The sequence below is a fragment of the Mus caroli genome, unplaced genomic scaffold (genome assembly GCF_978045245.1).
Source record: "Mus caroli unplaced genomic scaffold, Mus_caroli_1 scaffold_1, whole genome shotgun sequence".
In the NCBI taxonomy this organism is placed as follows: domain Eukaryota; kingdom Metazoa; phylum Chordata; class Mammalia; order Rodentia; family Muridae; genus Mus; species Mus caroli.
The window spans coordinates 152,916,907-152,943,909 of NW_028227256.1; the positions used below are offsets into that span (position 1 = coordinate 152,916,907).

The window sequence follows — 27,003 nt, forward strand, 5'->3', positions numbered from 1 at the left end:
CAACTTCAAAAGAAAATTAGGTCAATAGTCACATGACTTGCTTTTGTGAGCCAGTATGAACTGCAAGGAGATGAGAAATTGCTGAAAGCCCAAAATTCATCTGTTTTAGAAGGGTCACTTCCAGGTAAGAAGCAGGCAGAGGCCCAATTAGCATTCACATGGTTACAATCAGAGAGTGCAATTTACCTTAAGCAACTACTTCAAAGTAGCAAGTAACTAAAGAGCAAAAAGAAGAGGCGACTACCTCATTCTAGAGAGCTTGGAAGAATCAGAGAGGCAGCTGACCTTGCCCAATCAGACCTGCATGCTTACCAATTTGGCTATTAGGCAGAAGCCTGGACTTTGCTCATGCAGAGAGTGCCACATAAAGCAAGAATTTTTAGCAGACAAAAGCTTACTTAAAAAAAAAAATAGAAGGATAAATTAAATCCAAGGAACCAAAAAAGAAAGGAAATAATAAAGAGTAAGATTCAATAAAACAAAATCAAAAAACACTTGATGACATTTTAAAAATGTGATACTTTGACAAGATCCATAAAACTGATAACCTTTTCTTCATAGTAGAAAAAAAGGATAATACACAAATCCCCAATATCAACAAGAAACAAAATCTATAACTACATATCTTAGAGGCATTTAAAAAAAAAAAAAAAACAAAGAGGCCAGCTATGGGGCCACATGTCTATAATACCAGAATTTAGAAAGAAAGGAAGGTAGAGGCAGGAGGACTGTGAAAAGAAACAAGAAAAAAAGAAAAAGAAATATATAGTAAGAAAAAAAATGGAGGATGTAGCTTAGGGGTACTGAGTACCTGGAGGGAGGCACTAGTGAAAAAGAAAACTACCGGGCTAGATAAAGTTTCATTAGGAAGTTAATGTTTAAAGAAAATATTACTCTATACAAAGTATTCTACAACACAAAATGAGGGGAAAATCCCAACTCCTTTATATGCCACCAACACTGACCCAATTCAAAAGGGGGGGAAATAGAAGCAAGACAACACAAAACTAAAGGCCAAAATGCCTTACATATTCATTCATATTCTCTCTCTCTCTCTCTCTCTCTCTCTCTCTCTCTCTCTCTCTCTCTCTCTCTCATCAATCTCAGATGCAAGAGAGTACTCATACTCTATCATATGGGAAAACCAAAGCACAGAGGTACCAAGCATCTCTTCAGCACACAAAACCAGCTGTGCCCTCTTTTAGGATGTTCAGGCACTTTCTCAAGATGAATCAAAGCCCTTAGCACCACAGAAGCTAATGTGGCTTGAAGAAGAACCTGAATCTTGTCAGTCTTCAAACCTGAGTTCTGTTCACCTAGATCCCAATCTTTGTGACCTCCTAGATAAAGAGATAATACTTGACAAGAAGATGAATGGCCATCTGACTCGCTCTATACACTGACTGCCCCAAAACCTGTTAGAAATGCTCTCCTCTCTAGAGCCCAGGAACTTTTGAGAAGCTATTCTGCATCTCCAGGTGTCAGGGGTTCTTCCTGATTCCCCTCTGTCCCCTCTCCCCTTCTCTATCCCCCTGTGTCCCCTCTATCCCCCCAGAAAGCCATTTTTCCCTCTTTTTCTTTTTCTTTTTTCTTTTTTTAAAATTTCATTGAGACTGGGTCTTACTATATCAAACAGGCTATCCTTAAACTCTCCTGCCTCAGCTTCCCAAAGGCTGAGATTACTAAGATCTTCACCACACCACAGCTCTGGACAGTTTTTGTTTATTTGATTTTTAGTTAGTTTGTTTGTTTGAGAGGGTTTTTCTGTGTAGCCCTGGCTGTCCTGGAATTCACTCTATTGACCAAGCTGGCCTCAAACTCACAGAGACCCTCCTGCCTCTGCCTCCAGAGTACTGGGATTAAAGTCATGTGCCACCATGCCCATCTCCTGAAATCTTTTAATCACTATCCTATCCTATCCCAAACCTAAATCAAATGAAAATAAAGAGTTAGGAAGAAAAATAAAGATACATCAATACATTTAATTCGTATTTTAAAAAAGAAAAAATACTTAAGACTGTCCCAATTAAATACAAGAAAAACATTTGAGTATGTCCAACATGTAGTGCTGATGAAAACTCCGACAAAGCAGGAACCGAACCTCCTTAACGCATATAACAAAACATTAACACCAACATCACCCATCCATCATGTGCCCATATTCATTCCTAGGAGCTTATGGAACAAAAGTATTACTTTTCAAAGTGATAGCCAAGAAATACAAAATGAATTTGAAGCCCGAGTACTAATAATAATGCCTGTAGCGTTAAAACGCCACACTGAAAGCTGAGTTATCTTCTTGTAAGGCAAGTGCATTGTAAGAACTTGATAACAGCAAGCCCACTTACAACTCCTTAGTTTTGCCCCTTATTGTCTCATATTTATTACAAGGAAAAAAAAAAAAACTGTGGTCCTCTAGAACTAAAACTTGACTTGACTCCCAGAACAAAAGGTTTGAGAGGCCAGGGTCATTATTAGTCTTGGAGCAAAAAGATCTAAATCCCATCAGGAGCCTTGCTGATCAACAAAATTAATTAGTTGACAACTACTGTGGCCTCAATAACACAAACCAAAGGAAGTATAATGAAATTTAAATTACAGTCAGTCACACGCAATAAGGTAACAATCTTCCCGGGGAGACAGGCAAATAACATTCAAGTAAACATGGGCAACAGGTGCCAAAAACACAAGCCAATCCACTATGAGGCTTCTGCAAAATGCCAGGCATCGCTTGCTATTGGTCAAAGCTGGGTCAGCTTTGTGTGGACAGCACTATGTATGTGGACTACATCACTGAGTGCTTCCTACCTCTTACTCTCTCACCATGGAGCAGCAGAAAGAAAGATTACTTTACCACTTTTCATTATTTTATCTATTTGTATTACCAAATCTCTATTGTCCTCCATAATGTTTGATTTCTCATAACTGACCACTCGAATGTTTCCTTATGTATTTAAAGATATACAAATACCAGACAGAGGTGGTGCATGCCTTTAATTCCAGCACTCGGGAAGCAGAGGCAGGCAGACTGATGAGTTTTAGACCAGCCTGGTCTACAGATAGAATTCCAGGATAGCCAGGGCTACACAGAGAAGCCCTGTCTTGGAAAACCAATACGTACATGCACATGTAGTAATATCTATAAAGACTTTCCTCTGAGGTAGTCTAATCTAAAAGTTTGGGTGATGGTTTGCAGTTCTCCAGGCTTCACCAGGCACTTTGTTTAGAGATCTGTGTGCTGTGAATGACATGAGACTGTGTCAGTTATTATAGTAACCTGAACATTTTTTTTTGAGGGAAAGCTAGGTTAGACAGTCTTGGATGTAGTACCAGGCTAAGTTTCAATTTACCATAGCCCAGGCTGGCTTCAAATCAGTATCTTCCTGCCTCCATTTCTGGGCCACTACATTTAAGTGTACACTGTAATTTCATTCATTTTTCTGCATTAGCTACACAGTACATAACACAAGCTACATTTAAACATGTATGATGATACAGGCCACCATAAACTCTTTAATTATAAAAAAAGGGCATGACTTTTAGCAGGGCCTTAAAGAAGTAGGAGTTGCTGGTAGCATTTCCTGAGAAAGCACATTCGATAAGACAGAACTAAGCATGCATGAATGTTAAAAATGCAAAGTAATTAGTTTAGCCAAAGATCACAACTGTGGTGCTGACTACATTCACAGTACACATGAAAGCAATACAGAGGCCAACGACTATACTAACTTTGCCAAAAGTACAATTATTTCTACATAAATACAAATCTGTTTAACAAGATAAAACAGCATAAAGTCAAAGTTAATATGCCAGGCAACAAAATTATTTGACAAGTTCCATAGTTACTAATTACTGTAGGGTTTTTGTTTTCTTTTGTTTGTAACCTGCTTCTTAATTACAATTGTTTTTGAGACACAGTCCAGCTGAGGTTTGACCTTGAACTCACAATCTTCCTGACTCAGTATCCCAAAGTGCTAATGAAGTGGTTTTTTGGTGTCTGTCTCTGTGCCTAGAAAGCCCTCTCTTATAGCTGTGTAAAAATGTTAGCTAGGCTTCAAGATCCGAGTAGAAGCCCACCTCCTCCACTAAGCATTCTCTTACTGCTTCACTCATACGGATGAGGGGTGATGTTGTAGTCACTGGATAAAATTCCCATGAAGATATCTTCCTAATCTACAATATTATTTTTGTATTCTTGATTTTTTTCTGTCATAACGTAATTCTCTTAATTTACTTCCCACGTCATAAGTGAATCATCACATTGTTTTAAATGAAAAAGCTACAGTCTTAAATGATGACAACATATTTTACTAACACAAGGGATCTGTACATTTTATTTCTTACAGTAAAAACAAAAATATAAAAATAATGCATTGTACAACATGAATCTTTTGTGGAAAGAAATGAACACAACCAGTTATTTTTTCTTATTATAATTTCTTTATAGAAAACCTAATAAAAACTTCATATTCTAAAGTTGCACAATGATTACAGAAGAACAGAACTCTAAGATATATTTATCACACTAAGTCAGAGCATAGATATTTCAACCTGGAGAAAGGTTCATGTGCCTCTGGTGTATATGTAAAATTAATTGCATGTGATAACACACCAATATAAATTCAATTTCCCTTTCCAATCCCACTGACTGCACCTCTTGTAACAAGCATAGAGCAGGTCAGTTTCTCATCAGGAGCCACAAATTGCCACTCAATCTCCTAGGTGATAATCAATGTTTCACGTCTTACCCTATGACTAAGAAAATGAAATTTTAATCAATATATATTCCCCATCCTCAAGACTCCAGTCCTAAAGAACTGTGCTTGTGGTTGCTATGCTTGACAATATTATCCAATCTAAAAAAAAAAGTCATATTTCAATTGAATCACACTTTTTCAAATCCAACGTAGTCTTACTAAAAAATCTAACATTTAACAAAAAAAAGTATTTTGTTTTTTAAACAGATACACATGTATTTACCTTTGCATGTTTTCAGGTATATATGCAAATATTCATTCGAATGAATAGCCCAACAGCAGTGATACATTCAAACACATACCCATGACAGTTTCTAAACAAAGAAAACCTTCCTGGAAGCCAGTGAAAGAGCTAAGATAAAATGGCAAGATCTGGGTCCCAGACTAGAATTAAGTGTGATCAGTTTATCATATCATATAGAAAGGTTATGGAAGACTATAGGATTATGTCAAAAGGTCTTTGGAAATGACATAAAAGAGACTCCCAATGGCAAATGATGAGAATGTGATAATTAATAAACATAAAACCACACTGGACCAAAACATACATATGCTTAGATATATGGATTTGTTAAAATACTTTAAAGATAAAATATTTCACTGTTAATTTGGGGAAAATGGTAGATAGCTAAAATTATTTTTTAAATTGTAACTAAGCACAGAGAAACAATTACACTACATTCTTAGACAAGCCACTGAGAGGTAAGTTTCTCTTCCTAGAACTCTAGCTAGTGACTATAGGCTCATTACAAGAGAACCACTCTGTACCTCTTCATCAATGGAGCTAGTGCTAGGCTACTGTCATAAATACCTAGTAACAGTATAAAGCAAGAGAAGAGAACTCTGAATCATCATGTGTGTGTAACTTCCAGAACTAATAGAGAATAAATTTCTGTTGTTTTAAGCTGTCCAGTTTGTGGTAAACTATACAGCAGCCAAAATAAATTATTTTTGAAAAGATCTACTTCTAAGTTTTACTCTTTAAAAATAAGTTCTACTAAATGAGTTTTAAAGTTTGATAACCAATTATTTTGAGGAAATGTCCTGCACTCACTATAAACCTTCAGTTGTAAACGCTCAGAGTCATCAGGGTTATGAGGGAGATCCTCGGGCTCCTCTGTTTCCTTTGGGTACAGTTACCATGGATGTTTAGTGAAGAAGGGACATCAAGAAAGGTGTAGCAAGGCATGGAGTTATGAGCAGGGAGCAGTTTGTCAGCACTTGCACAACATTTTACCTGAAGCGATCACATCTATGTGCCTGGTATGTTAACATTTTCTCTACAGTACTGACTATATCAATAATTCCCATTTTTCTGGGGTTTTTGTTTGCTTGTTTTGTTTCCTTTGTTTCATTGTTTGATGTTTTGTAGTAATTCCTCCTTTATTTGATGACCCTCCTTCAAACAATTTTTATATAAAAGAAGGGTGAGTTTATAGCCACTGCCACTCTCTAAAGCCAGGGCTTCCTATCTACCTCACCCAGCTCTGGCTGAAGGCCTTTACACCATGGCTTCTCCCCAGCAGACTGCTGCAAAGCCACCAGAGGTATAGTACACTCCAGGAACAACTGGTTACAGAAGCTGCTAGAAAGACTAGTCCCTCTAGTGGAGCGGTGGAGAAACCTCCACCTTACAGGCTTGCTACTGTGGCTCTCACCAAAATTCACAAATTATCATTCCAGCCTCTGGTGTGAAAAACTGATCCAGGCTTCAAAACAGAGCTAACCAACTGGTATTTTGCAGAAGGCAAGTGGCCTCTTTGAAGATACCAACCTGTGTGCCATCCATGCCAAAATATACCAACTATCCCAGGAGATACCCACCTTGCCCAGCCATCTCCATAGAGAACATGCTTAAGAATACACTGAGGAAAACAACTGAATCTAAACAATTTTTTCCTACTCTTCTATTACTGATAGTTCTAAGTGTTAGATTTTTCCATCCCATGGGGTCAGAAAGTACCTAAGTTTATCAAAATAGAGGACAAAAATAATCAGGTATTGGCTGTGGTTAAATTTGTGTGTCAATTTTTAATATAAATGTTATGTAAATCATTAATACAAGTCAAAATGTTTTAGTACATTTCAAAATTAGTAACAATTATAAATAAACTTGCTGTATTGGTTTTTCCCATCACTGTGATAAAGTATTCTGACTTAAACACAACTTAAAGGAGAAAGGGCCTGATTTAGTTCTCAGTTTTATCTGTTGGTGGCTATAGTCTAGCATGGCCTGGAAGTCACAGTCAAGAGAGTGTGAGTGAGGAAGCTGGTCACAAAACACCCACAATCAGGAGCAAAGAGTAACTTGTAACACACAAGCAATCTAGGCTCAGCTGCCTTTCTTCACTTAGACTGCTCAGTCAGGTTGTGTCTACAGTTAAAATGAGTCTTCTCAGCCAGGCGTGGTGATACTTGACTTTCATTACAGCACTCAGGAGGCAGAAATAGATCTCTGTGAGTTCAAGGCCAACCTGATCTATAGAGTGAGTTCCAGGACAGCCAGGGCTACACAGTGAGACCTTGTCTCAAAATCAAAACAAAACAAAACAAACAAACAAACAAACAAAAGATGGGGCTTCTTACATCTACTGATGTAATTAAAACAGCCCTTCACAGGCATCCCCAAATACCCACCTCCCAGGTGATTCTGAGTCTTTCAAATAGAGAACTAATATCAACTATCATATAACTACTACTGTTTTCTGGATAAAGCCAGCATTTGGATTTTTAAAAGATTTGTAAAATTTTTATTTTTATTGACGTGCGTAAGCGCGTACCATAGCGATGTATGTAGAGGTCAAAGGACAACTTTCAGAAGTAAGTTCTCACTTCAACCTTTATATGGATTATAGAGACCAAACAGGTCATGAGGGCCACACAGCACCTGCTGAGCCATCTTGTCAGCTCTGGGTAATTTTTTTTAACATAAATTTTGTACTGATGGACAACAAATGGTGCTTGTAACATTCTTATCACACAGTAGAAGTTCCGTTCATTCACTATATTTTTCTAAGTGACTTGTCCTACATGCAAGTATGTCTTTCACGTTGTCTGTTCTGCTACTGTAAGTGAGAAAACAGAACTGTGTGATTACAGTGACTCTGCGTGTTATCCTCAAAGTCTTTACTCTGCAGGATCACCAAGATTAAAACTCTGCATCAGAAACATTTCATTTCATTTCCTCTTGCATCCCATCTATAGTCTATTTAGTTGCGTTTATTTTTATAATAGAATTCTGTTACCTATTTTATATGATTAGCTAATGTCTAAGGATGAGCATTAAATTATCTCTAATTCACTTTCTGTGAATATTCCTGTATCTATTCCTTCTGCTGGAGCAGTAATGTTATTTGTTCTTTGGATGCACTTTATTATTGAAACACACTGAGGTCGGTGGCATCTTCCAAGAACATACAAGTCCAGCTTTCTAGGGAATAATCATTTTCACCTGGCAGCTGTCACTTCACAATGTAAATAAAATGAACATGTAACCTTTTCCAGTATAAATATGAAATAAGGATAAATAAGACATACCCTAAATTCTACTTCATGACTCAGAGTATCAATCAGAACTTTATGTCCTTTCTAACAGAATTTAGTGAAAGTTTTTTTTTTTTTTTAATCTTTAAAGAAATAATAGATGGTCTGGCTCTTATCTCAATTTCTAATTCTTAGTCATTTATTTCTTTATAGCTCTCAAAGTTGCTAGAAATAATCTGAGCATTCCATTACCACCCCATGGTTTAATCTTCTCATACAACAAATTCATCAACAGCAAAAGGATGTTTGAAAACATAATGACAAAATAACACCAACCAAAACCGGAACAGTTTTGTAGCTTTGTAGCTACTAGCTTAAAAGGTAGATTAATACAGCTTTCTTTTATAAATGCCAAAGATTTTATTTTTTAGGTCATAAAACTATGAAATAATTTCCAGAGATAATAAGACAACCTAACAAAAAAGGAAATGGAGACTATGAGACTAGATTATAAACACCATGAAAAGTAATATACCATGAATGTACACTTGATAGTAATCCTACACATGCAGAAACTACTCTCAGAATTTTAGAAATGCACTCCAATCTTCAGAAGAAAAAAGGGCTCACATCTGTTCAAAACAACAAAGATCTAGGGACAGAGGTAAGACACAAGAAAATGCCTGAAGTGGACTCTGTTCATTCAAGCAGATAATCAAAATGAATTATTTACAAGCACACTTTTATCTTCAATACCAGTAAGAGCTCAATCCTAAGAAGCTTAGTGAAACTGTAACACATCTGCTAATCAAAAATAAACAAATCGAAAGTGAAATGTTCCAACAAAACCCATGAATAAGACTGCAGAGAAAGTGGTGAGATTAAAGAAAAAAGGGTAGAAAAACAGAATAGTCTATCTCATAAACAGTGACTTACATCAAGTCATATATTTATAAACGAACTAGCTGTATTTAGCTAAGGTTGGCTAAAAGTATGTTTCCCACCAAGAGGAATGCATTACAAAACAGTGTGAAGAAAAGCCACCGTTCTTTCTATCTTAATTCAACATCGTTTAAATTTTTAACTAGACTGAGTAAACAAATGCAAAAACAAAACAAACAAACAAAACTAACAACTCACATGTGATCTTTCAAACCCTTATTACATTTCACATATGTTTGAAAGGAGACATACCAAGCATGTAAAAACACTTAGTGTCCTGCAAAGAAAATATGGTCTCAATAATCTGTCATGCCTTGGGCATCAAAACAATACAATGTCACAAAAACATAAGAACTTTAAAATTAGGATCTTGTTTTACGTGCTTTACTAATTTTAAAGAAAGCTACTTGTCACATCAGACAATATTTTCTGACATTACAATGTCAACATAATAAAACACTAACAACAAACAAAATGTCTGATCATCTATCTAGCCAGCAGGTGAGATGTTATATTCTAAAGGAGAATAAAAGGAAAACAAAGAAACCAGCAATCACTACATAAAGAAGCAAACTAGGTTTGTTTGTTCTTCTCCCCCAATAACAATAGTTTGGCTTCATATAAATTGAGGGTAAGAACTCATTTATTCCTACTCATTCATGAATCAAGGAAATGTATGAAGGCCATGTGTATTTTGGATACTAGATAAAAAACAGAAAGAAAAAAAAAACAACCCAATCTTGATCTCAAAAGACTTGTACTCTTTTGAATATAGGCATGGTGGCCCATACTTGAAATCGCAGCTAAGATGGGAGGGTTCTGAGTTCAAAGGCAGCCTGGACAGCATATTGAGACCTTGTTTCCACAAAACAAAATAGAACAAAACATCCACAAAATAGTATATAATGACAATGGAAAGCAATAAACAAAACAGGATGGTGTAAGATAACAGAACTGAATGGTTATTTTCAATTGGATATTCAGAAGGTCACTTAGAGGACACATCTATGGTTCAAGAAAGGGATAGAGAAAAAAGCTCTAATACTAATATAAGCTTTGCCAGATTTAGTTACAGAGATGCAGGCAACGTAACTGAAGCCAGCAAGTAGAGGATACAGGAGGTGAAATCAACACAGAACCAGACAGGGGACTTGTAGGTCATAGTCATAAATTTTTAGACTGCATTCTTGGGTCACAGGAAGCAACCTTGTTAAACGCAGTGTCTTGTACTTTCTGTGAAATTGCTGTTAGAGATCCTACCCACCACACAAACCAAGCACTCTTCATAGAGGTGAAAGGAAGTTTTTTCTTTTATTTCTTGCTCCAAGTTGACCTTTCCTGAAGAACTAATATATATGTCTCATACACATTTAAAATTAAAACAAATTAATATTGGGTATGTGCATGACGTACGTGTGTGTGTGTGTGTGTGTGTGTAGCAGCACAAGCCACAGCACATGTGCAAAGGACAGAGAACAACTCTATAGAGTTCATTCTTTCCTTTCACCCTAATGGGGTTCCAGGAACCAGACTCAGGTCGCCTGGTTTGCATAGTGAGCTCCTTGACTCCGAAAGCCATTTCCATGCCCCTCTCATGTGCACTTTGAGATTATTTTCTCTTCTGCCCTATCCTTGGAACTCTAGAAAACCTTAGCACTGAATCTACATTTAGCCTCTAGCAGCTGTATAAAACCTTATGGTATCTATTTTCTTTTAAAATAACATTTTCACTTTAGAATAGTTTTGAATTTACCAAAAAGTGACAATGAGTGTATAGAGCAGTCCCACACACCTCCACACATTCCCTGTCAATGTATATAACACTCGACCACAGTCAGTAATAATGGCACACTACTATCAGCCAAAATCCATAATTTATTCAATTTCTCCAGCTTTTACTTTTTTCAGTATTTGTGGTACTTGCTGTTATATAACTCCTTATAATACTTATTAAAAGCTTGCTCTAGTGCCAGATCACAAACTTCAAAGGTTGCATTTGGAGAACAGATAAACAGAAATTTTATAAATGTTCTTTAATCTTAACAATAAGCTACAAACATTTAACATATCTAAATAACATAGTACAGTTATAACTTATACCCATAATAAGCATTTTAAAAATAATTGTCCATTAGATACTATTAAAACCATTCTTTATATGACCAGATGTGGTAACACATGCTTATAATACTAGTGTTCATTCAGGAAGGAGAATCACTAGGACCTGGCTCACAATCTATACCACACACACCCCACACCCAGGTTTGCTGAATGTGAGACATAACTGGTAATCACAAGTTTAACATAAAAATATTCCTCTCCGGCACCAAAGTTTTTAACTCTACTAAAACTTAAGGCCTGTGTGGAACAGAAAAAGAAATTGAAGCCATAAATACCTTTTATATATTATCTATTTCACCAAATATTTTTCCCGAAGCTTAGGGGCTGGTGAAAAGGCTCAGCAAGTGAAGACACGTACTGCCAAGTCTGACAACCTTAATTCAATCCCTGGAACCCACACAGTGACCTCTGTATAAGCATACAGTGGCATGCCCCACCACTGCAATACATACATTTAAGAAAAATGTTGCCGGGCGTGGTGGCGCACGCCTTTAATCCCAGCACTCGGGAGGCAGAGGCAAGCGGATTTCTGAGTTCGAGGCCAGCCTGGTCTACAAAGTGAGTTCCAGGACAGCCAAGGCTACACAGAGAAACCCTGTCTCGAAAAACCAAAAAAAAAAAAAAAAAAAAAAAAAGAAAAATGTTGAAGCTAAGATCCTCTCTTAAGGGGCTGGTGAGATGGCTCAGTGGGTAAGAGCACCCGACTGCTCTTCCAAAGGTCCAGAGTTCAAATCCCAGCAACCACATGGTGGCTCACAACCATCCGTAACGAGATCTGGTGCCCTCTTCTGGAGTGTCTGAAGACAGCTACAGTGTACTTACATAATATAATAAATAAAAAAAAAAAAGATCCTCTCTCTCTTAAACTTTGTTATTAAACTTCATGTACTGTATAAACAGAAAAGTTGTGTTGCCTAACTATTATAAGCTTAGACTGGATGGATGGATGGACAGACAGACATAAACACTGAGGGAAAAGGGCATCAGAGAAAACACTGGACTAAAGCAGTGTGATCGACGTGTTCATTGGGTGTTTGGTTTTGGTTCTGTCAGTCTGCTCCAGTCTCTGAGGCTTCAGTCCATGACTGGCTAGCTCTGTTGTTTCTGGGCACGGCTCGTGGCAGGTAGCAGCAGCAGGTTCAGCTCATGGCAGAACACTAGCACAGACTAGAAAGGTCTAAGAACAAGGCCTGTCATTCCAGGACACATTCCCAGTGACTTGCTTGCTCCCAATAAGGCCCAGCCTACCAAAACTTTCTACACTAGTGTCACCAGCTAGGATCGAGCCTTTATATATGAGCCTATGGGAGGCACTTCATACCCAAACAATAGCAGATGATTCAAGAATATAATATAAGATCTATCACAAGGCTGTATGTGAAGCAGACAAACAAAAGGTTAAATAAATAAATAAATAAATCCAAAACCAAAACACATATATAATAGAACAAATTACAGTATTCATTTCATAGTAGCCAGTGTTTAAAATATTTTTCCTTAAAAATAAACCTATTCTGTGACTGAGTTAATTCAACTTACCTTCAACAGAAGGTGCCTGGTCCTGAGCTGAATACAGCATATCCTTGAATGCCTGTCAGAAAGAAAAATAATACATGAAATCACAAGTTAAAGTTATGTTGAAAGCATAGGCTGAACAATTCTTTTTCATTATCCAGTAACTACATTTAGTTTCCCAAATTAAGAATGTATTCAGTGCTTGGGGTAACTTTAATAACCCATCAGTGTTGTACAATCCATAGGATAGCTACTCATTTATATATTAAAATGAAAGGGCATGGGAAAATGAAGACACACCTGAAAAATCAAATCCCTCTAGACTAAGAAAAATACCCTGAAGATGAGGCTGGGAGACTGGCTCTGTGGACAGACATGTGTTCCCAAGCCCAGTGACCTGAGTTCAGTCCCTGAACTCAAATACTAGAGAGAGAACCAACTCCCAAAATCTATTCTCTGAGCTCCACATGCCTGCATATGCACACTAAATAAATAGAGTGTAATAATAAAAAATCCTAAAGATAAACACTGGGCCTACATACATAGTAAATATGAAAACTAGAAAAACTCTTTAGGCTGAGCTGGCCTAGAAGTTACAGCAACCCTGGCTGTGCCAGCTGAATGCTGGGACTCCAGGCTTGCACCACCATACCTATGCTCAGAAATCCTTCTATTTTAGATACACATCTTCATCAGTGAAACTCTGAAAACTTAGGAGTAAAAAAAAAAAAAAAAAAAAAACAAAGATTTTGTAGTTTTGTCCCCCAAATTGCAGAGTAGATTAGCTAACTACCACATTTAGGTAATTTGAGTAGTTAAAGTGTACTTTCTCAACATGTTGGTGGGGAACAGGAAAAAGCATTTCTCGGGCCAGAGAGACAGTAGTAGCAGGTAAATGACCTGCCAGATGACCTGAGTTCAAACCCCAGGACCCACATGGTGGAAGAAGGAGTGAACCAACTCCACAAACTGTCCCTGACTCCCATAAGTAAACTGTGGCTCACGCTTCCCTCCCCTCAAGAAAAGAAAAGAAACGAAAAGAAAAGAAAGGAAAAGAAAAGAAAAGAAAAGAAAAGAAAAGAAAAGAAAAGAAAAGAAAAGAAAATGTCTTAAAAAGCAAAAGACCACAATGGCTCAGCAGTTAAGGGTACTAGCTGCTCTTCCAGGGGTCCTGAGTTCAATTCCCAGCAACCACATGGTGCCTCACAACCATCTGTAATGAGATCTGATGCCCTCTTCTGGTGTTCATGTAGACAGAGTACTCACATAAAATAAATAAATCTTATTTTTTTTAAACACACTAATTTAAAGAAAAGGAGAACTTCTTTTCTTCATATAGATGAAAACACTTACCCATCAAGTGGATAAGGGTCCAGGGCTGAAGTAGTCATAAGCTTAGTGACTTTAACTAAACCAGCCAACTACTGCCAATTTCCAAACTGGTATATGACAGAGCTCTTCAACCTTATTATAATTGACATTTGAGACTATATAATTTAAGAGGAGGAGTTCTCAGCATCTCAAGTGGCATCTTGAGACACCAGCATCAATCCTCACCTCCCAGCAGTGATACTGCTAAATGTCTCCTGCAAGCAAAATCACGCTTCCCCAGAACCTCCTGCCCACACTTTTTAAGCATATAAATACTGAAAAAGCAGAAACAAGCCTTCGTGGTCGCCTGCTCTCTTTACAGAGTATTCACATACAGCACATTACAATCTTCCTAAGTGAATTTACTATTTGCTGTGCTTTAATAATCAGTCTGCTGTTCCACATCTACCCAAGCCAAACTATATAGAGGGAAAAAAAAGATCTCTGACAAAACAAGAAAAAATTCAAATTCTTATATTAATTCTTTATTCACTTTAATGAATGTTTCATAAAAGTGTAAAAAAAAAAAACCTACCTATACAAGAACTTTAATGTCACATTTACGTGCAAAAATATTCGGTAAGGTTCACTGTACAGCATTTGAGGCAATAACACAGCTGAGGTATAATAAAATGCCTATCTGGTCTTTATGTATAGCACTTAGCCAACATGCCTGAAGCCTTTGAAATGTATTGTCTTTTACATACTAACATCACTCAAGGGATGGGGCTTGGAGGAGAACTTCAGACAGCTTTAGGAAGGAGACTAGTCAATGGAAATAATAAGTGACTGGAAATTTTATTAAACTTTCAGTCCTAGTTTCAAATCTCTGGGGAGGACAAAGTGTTGGAAATAAGTTTTATTACCTCCCTATACATAGTCAACTATGCCTATATAATGATACCTCCCAAATGTGTAGAAAAAAGAGGCTTGGGAGGAAGGAAGAGTTATTTTAGTTCCTTTCCTACGTCAGAAATTGCTAGTCATATACACCAAAGGATGGGAGGATCAGTTCAACTTGTAGACTCTGGTTTATGTTGACGCTGAGTTTCTACTGGACTGAGTTTCTAGCCTGGTGTCCTCCAGAGCTATCTGCACAGCACCTACTGTCCCTCTTAAGTGTCTCAAGGGTCCATTGTAGCTCATATGTTATTTATGTGGCAAACTCAAACACAATAGATGTTTAAAAAAATAGCATGTAAAGTATTTTCTTTGATCATAATATAACAAAATTAGAAGTCAGAAAAAAATTAATAAAACTGCAAAATTCATAAAATGTAGAAATTGAACAATATTCCCTTAAACAACCCATAAATCAAAAAATTATAAGTAAATTAGGAAAGGAAAACACAAATTTATGAGTCATAGTGAGAGTAGCTGCAGAGAGGGAAATTTATACCTACAATAGCTATAAAAGCTCAAGTCAACAACATAACTTTACAATCTAAGGAACTAGAAAGAAAAGAACAAACTAAATCAAAGGCTCCCAGAAGGAAATGCAATTATTAAAGTAAGCCAATGACACAGAATAGGAAAACAAGAGAAAATCCAAGGAAAGCAAAGACACTTCTTTGACAATATTAACAAAACTAGCAAATCTTCAGCTACATGGACAAGAAAATTGAAGTTAGTAAAACCATAAATGGAAGGGAAGGCACTGCCACAGGTTCTATAGCAACACAGGCACTGACACAGGTTCTATAGCAACACAGGCACTGACACGGGTTCTTTAGCAATAAGGCACTTATTACACTTATTACGGAAGGAAGGAAGGAAGGAAGGAAGGAAGGAAGGAAGGAAGGAAGGAAGGAAGGAAGGAAGGAAGGGAGGGAGGAAGGGAGGGGAGGGAGGAAAGGGAGGGGAGGGAGGGAGGGAGGGGAGGGGAGGAAGGGAGGGAGGGGAGGGAAGGAGGGGGTGGAGGGGGAGAAAAAGAACAAGTAAAAAAAAAAACAGACACACACACACACAAAAAAAAAAAACCCCACAAATGAGTATCTCTTATGAAAGGTAATGCAAACATTTTCAAGAATGGACTGGATGTCTAACTTCAGGGCACAGGGTTTGCCTAGCATGAATAAGATTGATTGCTACTATGGCCAGACATATCACTCACATATACACCACCACCACACACAAAAAAAAAAAAAATGCAGAGCTGAATCAAAGGACCTGAAGATGTATTTCTCCAAACAAGAGATACAAAGAGCTGACAGTCACATAAACAGATGCTAATTGTAAGAAGGCTACAAAACAAAGCCACAGCAAGATAGTGTTACTATCACAACAGCAACAGCTGTTCTTGGTAAAAATGTAGACAAACTGTATACTGTTGGTGGAATTGTTAGCAGGAATGTACAGTACTGGTGAGAATGAACAATGGAGACTGGGGCAATGGCCCAGTCGGCAAGTACTTGCTCCACAAGCCTGAAAACCTGAGTCCAGCCACCCAGAACTCACATAAAAATGCCCTGCATAGCCGAGCACACCGGCAATCGTAGCACCTTGGAGACAGACATGAGGAGGATCCCGGGGATTTGTTATCCAAGCAATCTGTCAGAATCCACCAGGACCAGATTCAGTGAGACACCTACCTCACAAAATACAATGAGGAACAATAGAAAAGGACACCTGACATCAATCTCTGGCCTCCAAACAGATGTGCACACACAAAAGCAAATAGACAAGACAGACTGGATGGATGGATGGATGGATGGATGGATGGATGGATGGATGGATGGGAAAGAGAGAGGAAGGGGAGGGAAGGAAAGGAAAAACAAGCAAGCAAGCAAGCAACAGTTATTTAGAAGCCAAAATATCTGAAAATAAGTATGTCTGAGAATCACTGATTTAGGAGATTGTTTTACATATGTGTTAAAGCTAAAGATATGATAGACACAGATAGCAGTCAATACCTGTGTAAGTCATTTTTTCTCATTTCTGTGCTGCAACACTGCAACTTACATTTCATCTTTACAATTTTATGAAATGACTCTCACAGCATCCTTACAGGCAATCTGCCCTACCACAGGAGGCCCGGCTTCTATGCCCGTCTGGAATCTTCGAAGAAGCCCCTCTAAGTCCCTATGTCTAATAGTCTGTACGCATGCAAAACTAGCACCACATGCACAACACTGCCAAGTTCTGCTGTCAGCTCAAGTTGTAATCAGGCCCCCTTCTACCACAGCTGTAATAGTTGAATGTAGCAGTGCCCTCTGTACACCTTGGCAGCTGAACCTGGGGCAATACTTCCCTTGGCAATTGAGAAGGGCATTGAGGAGTCACAGGTCCTAGAGGGCAACTTCTATTATTCTGCTAAAGGGACACAGTATTCAACTGACCCCAGTGACTTTCCATTGTACCCAGGGATAAATGCATCTGTCAAGCCTTACTGGAACAGCTTTTACTCTCCTCCATACATGGTGAGTAACACGGAGGCTCACAACTGGCCTAGTATACAGGTCTCCTCAAGTGCATTCTTAATTTAGTCTCTCTCCTTTTAAGTTAATTTGTATTTTGGATTTTTTGTTTTGTTTTGTTTTTGGAGAATTTTGTTCAACGTGTTTCAATGCTATTTACCCTCCCTTCCTCAAATTCCTCTTAGATTTACATCCCCTTCCCTACAGACCCAACTTTGTGTCCTTGTGTCCTCTTTTTTTTTCAAGTTCAATTTGTGCTGCCCATATACTCTTGGATACATGGTGTAGCACTGGAATGTGGTTAACTTACCAGGGGCTACAGTTTTAAAAGAAAATTGTCTTTCCCTCTCCCAGAAGCTAACAATTGTTCCACACCTAGGGGTAGGATTATGTGCCCATCTCCCCTCCTCATGCTGGGATTTGGTCTGGTTTAAGCTTGCACAGATCTTATACTTGTTGTCACAACACTGTGAGTTCATATAAACAGCTGCATCACTGTGTGAACAGTCTTTATTGTTATCTCACCCATCCATCCTCCAACCCAAGTACCTTTCCTTGTTCCACTATTCCCCTCTGAGCTTTAATACGGCTACATTCTATCTCCCCTCATACAGTGGTTTGAAGGAGAATGTCCACCTAAAGTTCATTCATTTGAATGCTTGATCCCTAGTAGATGGAACTGTTTGGGGAAGGATTCGGGTGTGGTCTTGTTAGAAGCTAGTATCAATGAGAGTGGACTTTTGCAATGCCAGGCCCATAATATTCTCTTTCATTCATTCTCATTTATATCCTCCATCCCCTCTCCCTCCTTCCCTCCCATCCTCTCCTACCCCCTTCCCACCCTCTACCCCCCCTCCTGCCTGATGTATGTAAATGAGCTTGTAAGCCCTCAACTACTGCTCCAGCACCATGCCTGCCTGCTTGTTGCCATGTTCCCCACCATGACAGCCATGGACTCATGCTCTGCAACTATAAGCAAGACCCAGTTAAATGCTGTCTTCCACAAACTGTCTTGGTCATGGTGTCTCTTCACAGCAACAGAAAGGAAACTGAGACAGCTCCCTTGAAGGACCCCCATGGCCCCTTACTAATTTCCTGACACCTGAGGGTATTTCAAATGAAACACACATATCTGAAGATTCAAATACATACATGCAAGCAAAACACTCATAAAAACAGTATTTGTACTCTTATAAACTGGAGCCTTTGATGGGTATGGTCTTGCCTTCAAGATACCTTTTCTATTGTCCCAGTGCAAAGTGCAAGGTTTCTCCTTCATTGCGCTGTCTCAACAACTGTCCACATTTTCTATGCAGCCTCCCTGCTTTCAGCTTTAAACCAATCATGCTTCTCTCACCAAACGTCTCCGCATCTTTCAGCTCCACTTGCTCCTTTTCTATAAACCAGGGCGAGAGGAGTAAGCAGTAACCACACCACAGCTGACTGCTCCCCTGGCTTAACATTTCCTCTACCAAACAAAATAGATTAGTACTTTTTGTCTTAAGTCTCGCTTAGTTTACCAGAACTCAGGCAAACTGCAAACAGATTCTTTGCCAGCATTTAACATGAATGAATGCCTCTAAACAACTCCCAACAGAATCTTGTTCCCTTCAGAAACCTGTAAGCCCTCCATAGTCCACATTCCTCCTAGAATTCGGATTTTTTGAACTCCTCCCAAAATAGCCCAGTAAGGTCCACTTCCAGCATACTTAGCTCCACACAGAGGGTTCGTCTCTAGTTCGTAGCTCTAAACACTTGCATATTTTTCCCACAAGTCAACTCCTAACAACCAACAACCCACATCATCAGCCTTAGCTTGGTAACAATCACATTCTGTATACTAACTTTCTGTATTACCTTGTGGTTGCTGTGACAAAAGCAACTTAGGGGGAAAGAGGCCAAAGTGAGAGTTCATCTCAGTGGGAAGCACAGCAACAGGAGCAGGAGGTAGCTGGGCCCATGACATCCACAGTCAGGAAGCTGTTACCCAGGCAACTTCCTTTTCTCTCTCCTCCTTTTCAGTCCAAAGCCCCAGCCCATGGGATGCTGCCACCAACTGTCATGATGGGTTTGCCATTTAAAACTTTTTTTTTTTTTGGATTTTCAAGACAGGGTTTCTCTATATAGCCCTGGCTGTCCTGAACTCACTTTGTAGACCAGGCTGGCCTCGAACTCAGAAATCCGCCTGCCTCTGCCTCCCGAGTGCTGGGATTAAAGGTGTGCACCATCACGCCTGGCCATTTAAATCTTTCTGGAAATGCCCTAACCAATACTCCTAGAGGTATGTCTTTTGGGTGAAAATAAATTCAGTCAAGCTGCCTGTGAAGATTACAATCAAAAATTATAAACGTAAAACTACTTAGATCTACTGAATGCCTACCATCAGATATTATGAATATTATAATTTACTATTTTAAAAGAAACTTGCAAGTATTTCTTAAGGATATGACTCCATTTAATCAAATAAAGATATGAGACTCGCCGGGTGTGGTGGCACACGCCTTTAATCCCAGCACTTGGGAGGCAGAGGCAGGCAGATTTCTGAGTTCGAGGTCAGCCTGATCTACAGAGTGAGTTCTAGGACAGCCAGAGCTACACAGAGAAACCCTGTCAAAAAAAAAGATATGAGACTCAGAAAGGTTATTAAAGTAGTTTGTCCAAGTATAGCTAAATATCATTCACTTAGCAATCAACATTTCTTTAGGAAAGACAATAGCTCATGATTGGGAGTAGGATCTTATTTCCTAAAACAAACTTATTTTTTACCTCAAATTTTTCTGACTATTCCCATATAGTTCTATTCTTGTCCTGTGTCTTTAATTGTTTTTTGTTTTGTTTTTTTTTGTTTTGTTTTTTGTATGAGGTGTGGTAAATAGTCTCTGATGATCCTTGCTTCCTGGTAGGAGCGAGTGCTCATGTGTAGGCCCAGCTAGTACTACAGACAGCAGGCTTGTGTAGGCAACTGAATATTGCAAAGACGCCAGGGTAGAACTTCGGAAGATAGATCATAAGATACGGTGTTTTTCTTCTTGTTCTGTCTAGTATCACCCACTTTAGAGAAACCCAGCCAAGAAAACCTCAAGTATCAGGAACTCCATGTAGTAGAGCTGAGGCCTCATAAAAGTGTAGCACAATCCCACAAACTCTGCAGCTGAGACATCCCACACGCTGCTTTCTCAGCTCCTGATAAGACTCACAATTTCACAGAACTACCTGGGTAAGCTGCTCCCAAACTCTTGCCACACACAAACTGTGTGAGAGTTTTATAACAACTTACCATAGATAGATAAACATCCAATTAATATGGCAATAATAGATTAATTGCCAATAGGTAATTAATATAACAAGCTAGATTTGAAAAAAAGTTATACAATCAAATGTACCTGCTAATAGAGTGTAAATAACATCTTTGGTTCGTTCTGATCAAAACAACTTAAGTTTTTATTCCTATAAAATTAAAGACTATTAATTTAATTCAGAAAAGTAAGGTTGGAGAAGAGAGCAGGTTCAGTGGCTAAGAGCACTTGCTGCTCCTGCAGAGGACCTGGGCTCACTTCCCAGCATCCCCTCCTCATGACTCACAGTTGCCTGTAGCAGTAGCATCAGCTCTAGGAAATTCATCATCATCTTAAGGCCTCCATGGGTACCTGCATACACATGGTACACAGACATATACACAGGCACTCACATAAAACAAAATCTAGAATTTTAAATTAGAAAAAAAAAAAAAAACAAACTAGTGGGGCTGGGTAGATGAGATGGGTCAGTGATGAGGAACACTGGCTGCTCCTCTAGAGGACCTGCTGCTGATTCCCAGCACCCACATGGTGCATCATAACCTACTGCGTATCCAGGCCTCATAGATGCGATGCCTCTGGCTGTGGGTATCAGGCATGTAGATGAGGCAAGGAAATATACAGCTAAAACACTCATACATATTAAGTAAAATTATTTTGTTTAAAAATTAAAAATACAAAAATATAGAAGGAAAACTGTAGCAACTTCAAGTTATTTATTTGAAAAAATACATTCCTATGTCAAAGCTACCACTACAACTTACACCAATTCAAATACCCTTGAAAAATCACTCACTCCCAGGCTAGACCAGATCTGCAGAAGACTAAGACAACATTGCCTTCACCTATGGACCTTATTCTGATGAAAAAATAAAACTGGTGAGATGCACTCTCTTACCCTTGAACTCTATACAGCTCATTCCTACACTCCTGAGCACAGAGCAATGTCATGACAACCTTTGTGAGCCACTTGCATCTAACCTAGCACAAGTTCAAAACATGCACTTATAAGCTATTCTGACTCACACTGATTTTAAGTGTTCTAGCTGATTATTAGTTTTACTAAACTATTTTATAGTGTTTCCAGTTTCATGAGATATCAAATTGAGAAGTGTTTCTCAGTAATCCCAAATTTCATTACCTTTTCTTTTTACACAAAATCCAAATCTCTTTCATTCACCACACACAAAAATTCTTTTAAGGCTTTGCTTTCTAGATTTCCTAAACGTGTGTGTGTGTGTGTGTGTGTGTGCTACTAAGACTATTCAATTTAGCATGTTGGATTTTGGTAAAATATAATAGTTTTACCATGTAACACTGCTAACTGCTCTTCTAAGTAAAAAGCTGTCATTTTATATGGGGAAAAAAAGCCAAAAGGTAAAAATAAACTCAAAAGGGAACTAAATTTTACAATGTTACTGCCTATATGCCTATAAATGCTTTTTAATCCAGGGGTCTCAGACTACTTCATGACTCAAAATTAAGAAATTAAGCATTACCTGTAAGATACTGTTTCCTGCACACTTTACTACTACACTTCAAGAAATGTTAAAATAGTTGTGTTAATAGAATTCTACATCAGCAGACCTGAGCTGCTGTCAGGATGCACTGTTATTTTATGTATCGTAAAAAGGGAAAGCATCCTGGCAGGCATAGGATGGATCCCAATGTGGAATATTTGAATGTAGCAGTGCCACTCTTGCTGTTAGTTTAGGAAATGCACCGGAACAGGAACTTCCATTTTTAAGAGCTTATGAAGCTAGAGATACCTGGCACCTGCTCAGCTGGGGTGAGGACACTGGCTGCATCAAAGCATGACAGATGGTCCTGTGTCAGAGCACATGTAACAGGCAAAGAGCACATGATGACATAGGAAGCCAGGGAGCAAGCCGGGCCTGGCTTCGTCTTTTTATAGCAATGTTCTCATAAGTACTAACCTGAATCACATGAGAACTGTATTAATCTCTCCCAAAGATGGAATCCTCGATGACCTAAACACCCTTAAGAGGGCACACCTCTTAAAAGTTCTAAAACTTCATGCCACCACCAGAAACCACGGCTCCAGCACATGAAGCTTTGGCACATCCCAAGCACGGTAAATGGAGTCTAAAGCATTGTTACATCTAATTCTCACAGCAATTCTAGCAAGGCAAATACACTCATTATGCATGTATCCAGATGTGTCTATATGCTATTTATATTTATCCATTCATTTCATTTCATATTTCCCTCATAAAAAGGCCTCCTTGGGATCATGGATGAGCATGGATGAGACAATTGTGACACAGATGAGCACAATGACCTGCCCTAGCTGAGCTACCTCAATTTCAACTTCAGTGATGTCAAAAATCAACTTTTTGTTTTTAGATAGGATTTCTCTGTGTAACCTGGCTGTTCTGGAACTTGCTCTGTAGACCAGGCTAGCCTTAAACTCAGAGATCTGCCTGCCTCTGCCTCCTGAGTGCTGGGCCTAAAGTCATGTGCCACCACTGTCCTGACAAAAGTCAATGTATTTTCTAACATCACCCTATTAAGAAGCAGATTTTTTGCTCCAGAGGCAGAATCTGGTAGATCCCTGTAAGTTCCAAGCCCACACTAAGCTCTAAGCCAGCCAAGCTACATGGTAAGGCCATCTTCGAAATTAAAAAAACAAAAAATTAAAATTTAAAGGCCCTTAGTACAATGCATTCAAATCATATAGAAAACATTTTTGGTCCTTTCTAAGAAAAATCAATAGTAGAACACTTTGAGGCATTCATCTTTCAAAGCATAAGCTTAAAGATATATGCATAGACCATGTAATTATATGTGCCAATTCTTCTGTTTATTGGTAGTTTTGTTACCCACTATTATAAAAATATTAGAAAAATGGAAAAGATCAAAAACCTAGTGCTAAACACTGGCTCACTGAGTGAGAAAAACAAAAAGTTCTCTAAATTAATCCCCAAAAACAAACGCAATGTTCCCTCCACTGCTGGCTACCTTCAGCCTCCTTTCCTCTTCTAAATCGCTCTTCCTCACTGTGTCAGAGCTCGCTGACAGTTAGTCATTTTAAAAGAAGTTTAAAGCTTCCATGTGAAATAAGATTAACAATCTTGCTCCTCTTCCTCCTCCTCCTCTTCCTCCTCTTCCTCCTCTCCCCTGTCTCCTCTCCCCCTCCTCCTCCCCCCCCCCCTCCTTCTCTCTCCCCTCTTCCTCCTCATCACTTCTGACTTTGGAGCTGGAGACTGAACCCAGGCCCCTGCACATGTCAGTCACACACTCACATAGCCACTGTCAAAAAATCCAGTGATCAATTCTTTGTTCACTTTTCCCTTCAACATACTGTATTAAATTTTGTCAAACAAACCAAGTGTTTGTGGAAGTCTTGATACAAATTTGGAGCAAATTACTAACTAATTTACCTTTAACTAATACTAAATTGAAAAAAAAAAAGTTACTTGTACCATAAATCCTGAAAGGCGCCACCACTCTCTATTTCAGGGGTTGGAGGCGCACTGGGAACTGAACCTAGAGGTCTATTTTTAGATACATGGTCTACCTGCTATGATTCCCAACCCCAAAAGTGCTTTTATGGCTCTCCTAGCCACTCCAAGTAACAGTTCTAATCTAGGTAATGGAGTGACTCTAAGTTAACAGAGAGGGAGCACAAAGTCCAGTTATATGACATGTTGACTCCATATATCTATCTCCTTTCCCTCTCAAAACTTAATGACAATGTAGGGATTATTTTAAGTATAAGCAGTAAGAAAAAAGGAATGGGGAAGGAGATAGCAGACGGCAGGTTCAGCACATCTGCCAAATCCAGAGCACAGGTAGAGAGAGGAGTGTGACTTTACCACACACCGTGTAAAACTTGAAATACCTTCAGAGTAGGATTCCAGCAAGAAGCAAGCCAATGCAAGTCTGTAAACCCAGAACAGGCCAAGAACTGGAAGTACCATGTGGTTGAGAAGTCCAGTTAAAGAAGAGGCTAAATATAGGATTGGTTGAATAAAGTAGTTAACAGGTCTACTCCTGGCTTACCACAATACTTTCCACCAACATCATTTAGACCAAGAAACAGAATTAAAGGAGAGAAGAAGGATTAGGACACTGACTCCAGACCAAGCAGAGGACAAAGATGACCAGCATAGACTAGAATAGATAATCAAGTCTATTCACTACCTGGCAGGATTCCAAGTTGGTTTCTCCCCACTAACTCTCTCACAAGTGTTATGAACACGCAAACTAAGAAAATATAAGTGCAGGGGGCTGGGTTCAGTAAGAAAAAGTGCTTGCTGGGCAAAGCATGAAGACCTGAGTTCAAATTCCCAGGGCCTATGTGAATAGTGAGAGGTAGCAACATGCACAGGTAACCCCAAAGCTTCAGGGGATAGAATCAAGGGGATCCCTGGGGTTTGCATGCTGCCAACACAGCTCCAGGTTCAGAGACAGACCCTGTGTCTCAAAGGATAAAGTAGAGAGTGACAGAGCAGGACACTGATGTCCTCTGACCTCTGAGCATGTGCAGGTACAAGCACCAGAGAACACAACTGGAGGAAAACTACAACATTGCCCTTGACTCTTTGTCCAATACGCATTATTTAAACAATGGCATGTGAATAAGATGATGGTTATATAACAGCCTCAACAGAGCTCATTTACATACCTCACTCAAGTGCTTACTATTTTATTTTAGATAAAGAATCCTCCTGTGAGTTTGCTTTAAGGTAGTTATCCAGTTTTAATTTTTTAATCAAAGTGGAGAGGCCATCAACCTTGTACTAGAAAATGCTATTCTAGGTTAGTTTCACTAACAAGGGAGTTATTCTTCCTATACACCCACAGGAATTGTGAGAAACACAATAAATTTTTCAGGAACCCAGTAAATGAAACTTTAGAACATTTACAACATTAGAAACTAAGTCTTCCCTAATAAATATGCTAACTGTAAAACTACTCACACACACAATGAAATAACAAATGTATAAACCTTGTTATTGTAAATTTTCTTAAGTGAAAAGAACAGATGCAATTAGTATAATAATAAGAATCATCTCAAAAAGTTGTTTTTTGTGTTGTTTTGTCTTGTTTTTTAATGTGGTCTTAAAGCCAGAAATTCTACTTTCCATAGATTTAGGAGGGTGTAGATACTGGCACTTCTACAGTTTTAAAATTGCACTCTTTATTTTTTTTTTTAAGCTCAAGAACAATTTTATTAGAATTTAAAAGAAAAATACTCAGGCTAGAGAGACGGCTCAGCAATTAAGAGCACTGATTGCTCTTCCAAAGGTCCTGAGTTCGAATCCCAGCATGGTGGCTCATAACCATCTGTAATGGGATTTGATGACCTCTTCTGGTATGTCTGAAGATAGTGACAGTGTACATAAAATAAATAAATAATTCTCTAAAAGAAAGAAAGGAAAACCATGCAGGAGCAGACAAGTTATACATCTAAGCAGCTGCCCAGAGGAGTAAGATGGAGGAGAGACGAGTAAGAGCCCTGCACTCACCATGGTGCCACATGGAGGTAAGAGAGCCTAAGAGCCTGTGAGAAGGCCATGTTAGGTTCTGCCAGCCACTAAAGATAGAGACAAAACACAAGGCAAAGCAAAGTTACACCTTCCCGAGCCAAAACTCAGAACTTCATGCTGGTTTGATTTGGCTTAGGGGGACAAAATGTGTGTGTGTGTGTGTGTGTGTGTGTGTGTGTGTGTGTGTGTGTGTGTGCGCGCGCATGTGCGCGCGCACAAATGCCACAGTGTGCCAGCAGAGGACAGAGACAATTTCCAAAAGTCAGTTCTCTCCTTTCGCTCTGTGGGTCTCAGGTATGAAACTCTGGTACTCAGGCTTCTCAGCAGGGCCCTCTGCAGGCACCCGCAGTTCTGCTTGATAAGCAGCCTGAGTGACTCTATAGCAAAGAGTCACCAGACCAGTCTTTGAGAAACAATCTTCAACAGTTCCAAAATGAAACCTTGATTCAACAAGCCTACCAACACTGGCATCTGCCACCATGGATGCTGGTAAACCCAGATTCAAGGACGAAATAAAGGTGCACCAGTAGTAGTAAAAGGAATCTAAATTGGGATACTTTGCCCTTGTCATGGCCAGGAATAATAA

At 38.8% G+C, this 27,003-nt stretch overlaps 1 protein-coding gene across 1 annotated transcript in view; it reads right to left on the reverse strand.

Moving 5' to 3' along the window:
• Xpr1 (xenotropic and polytropic retrovirus receptor 1) overlaps nt 1–27,003 on the reverse strand; it is a 153,112-nt gene that overhangs the window by 109,355 nt on the left and 16,754 nt on the right. The window contains exon 2 of the mRNA XM_021176967.3: nt 12,843–12,894. Coding sequence (XP_021032626.1) covers nt 12,843–12,894 — 52 coding nt within the window. The remainder of the gene's footprint in view (nt 1–12,842; nt 12,895–27,003) is intronic.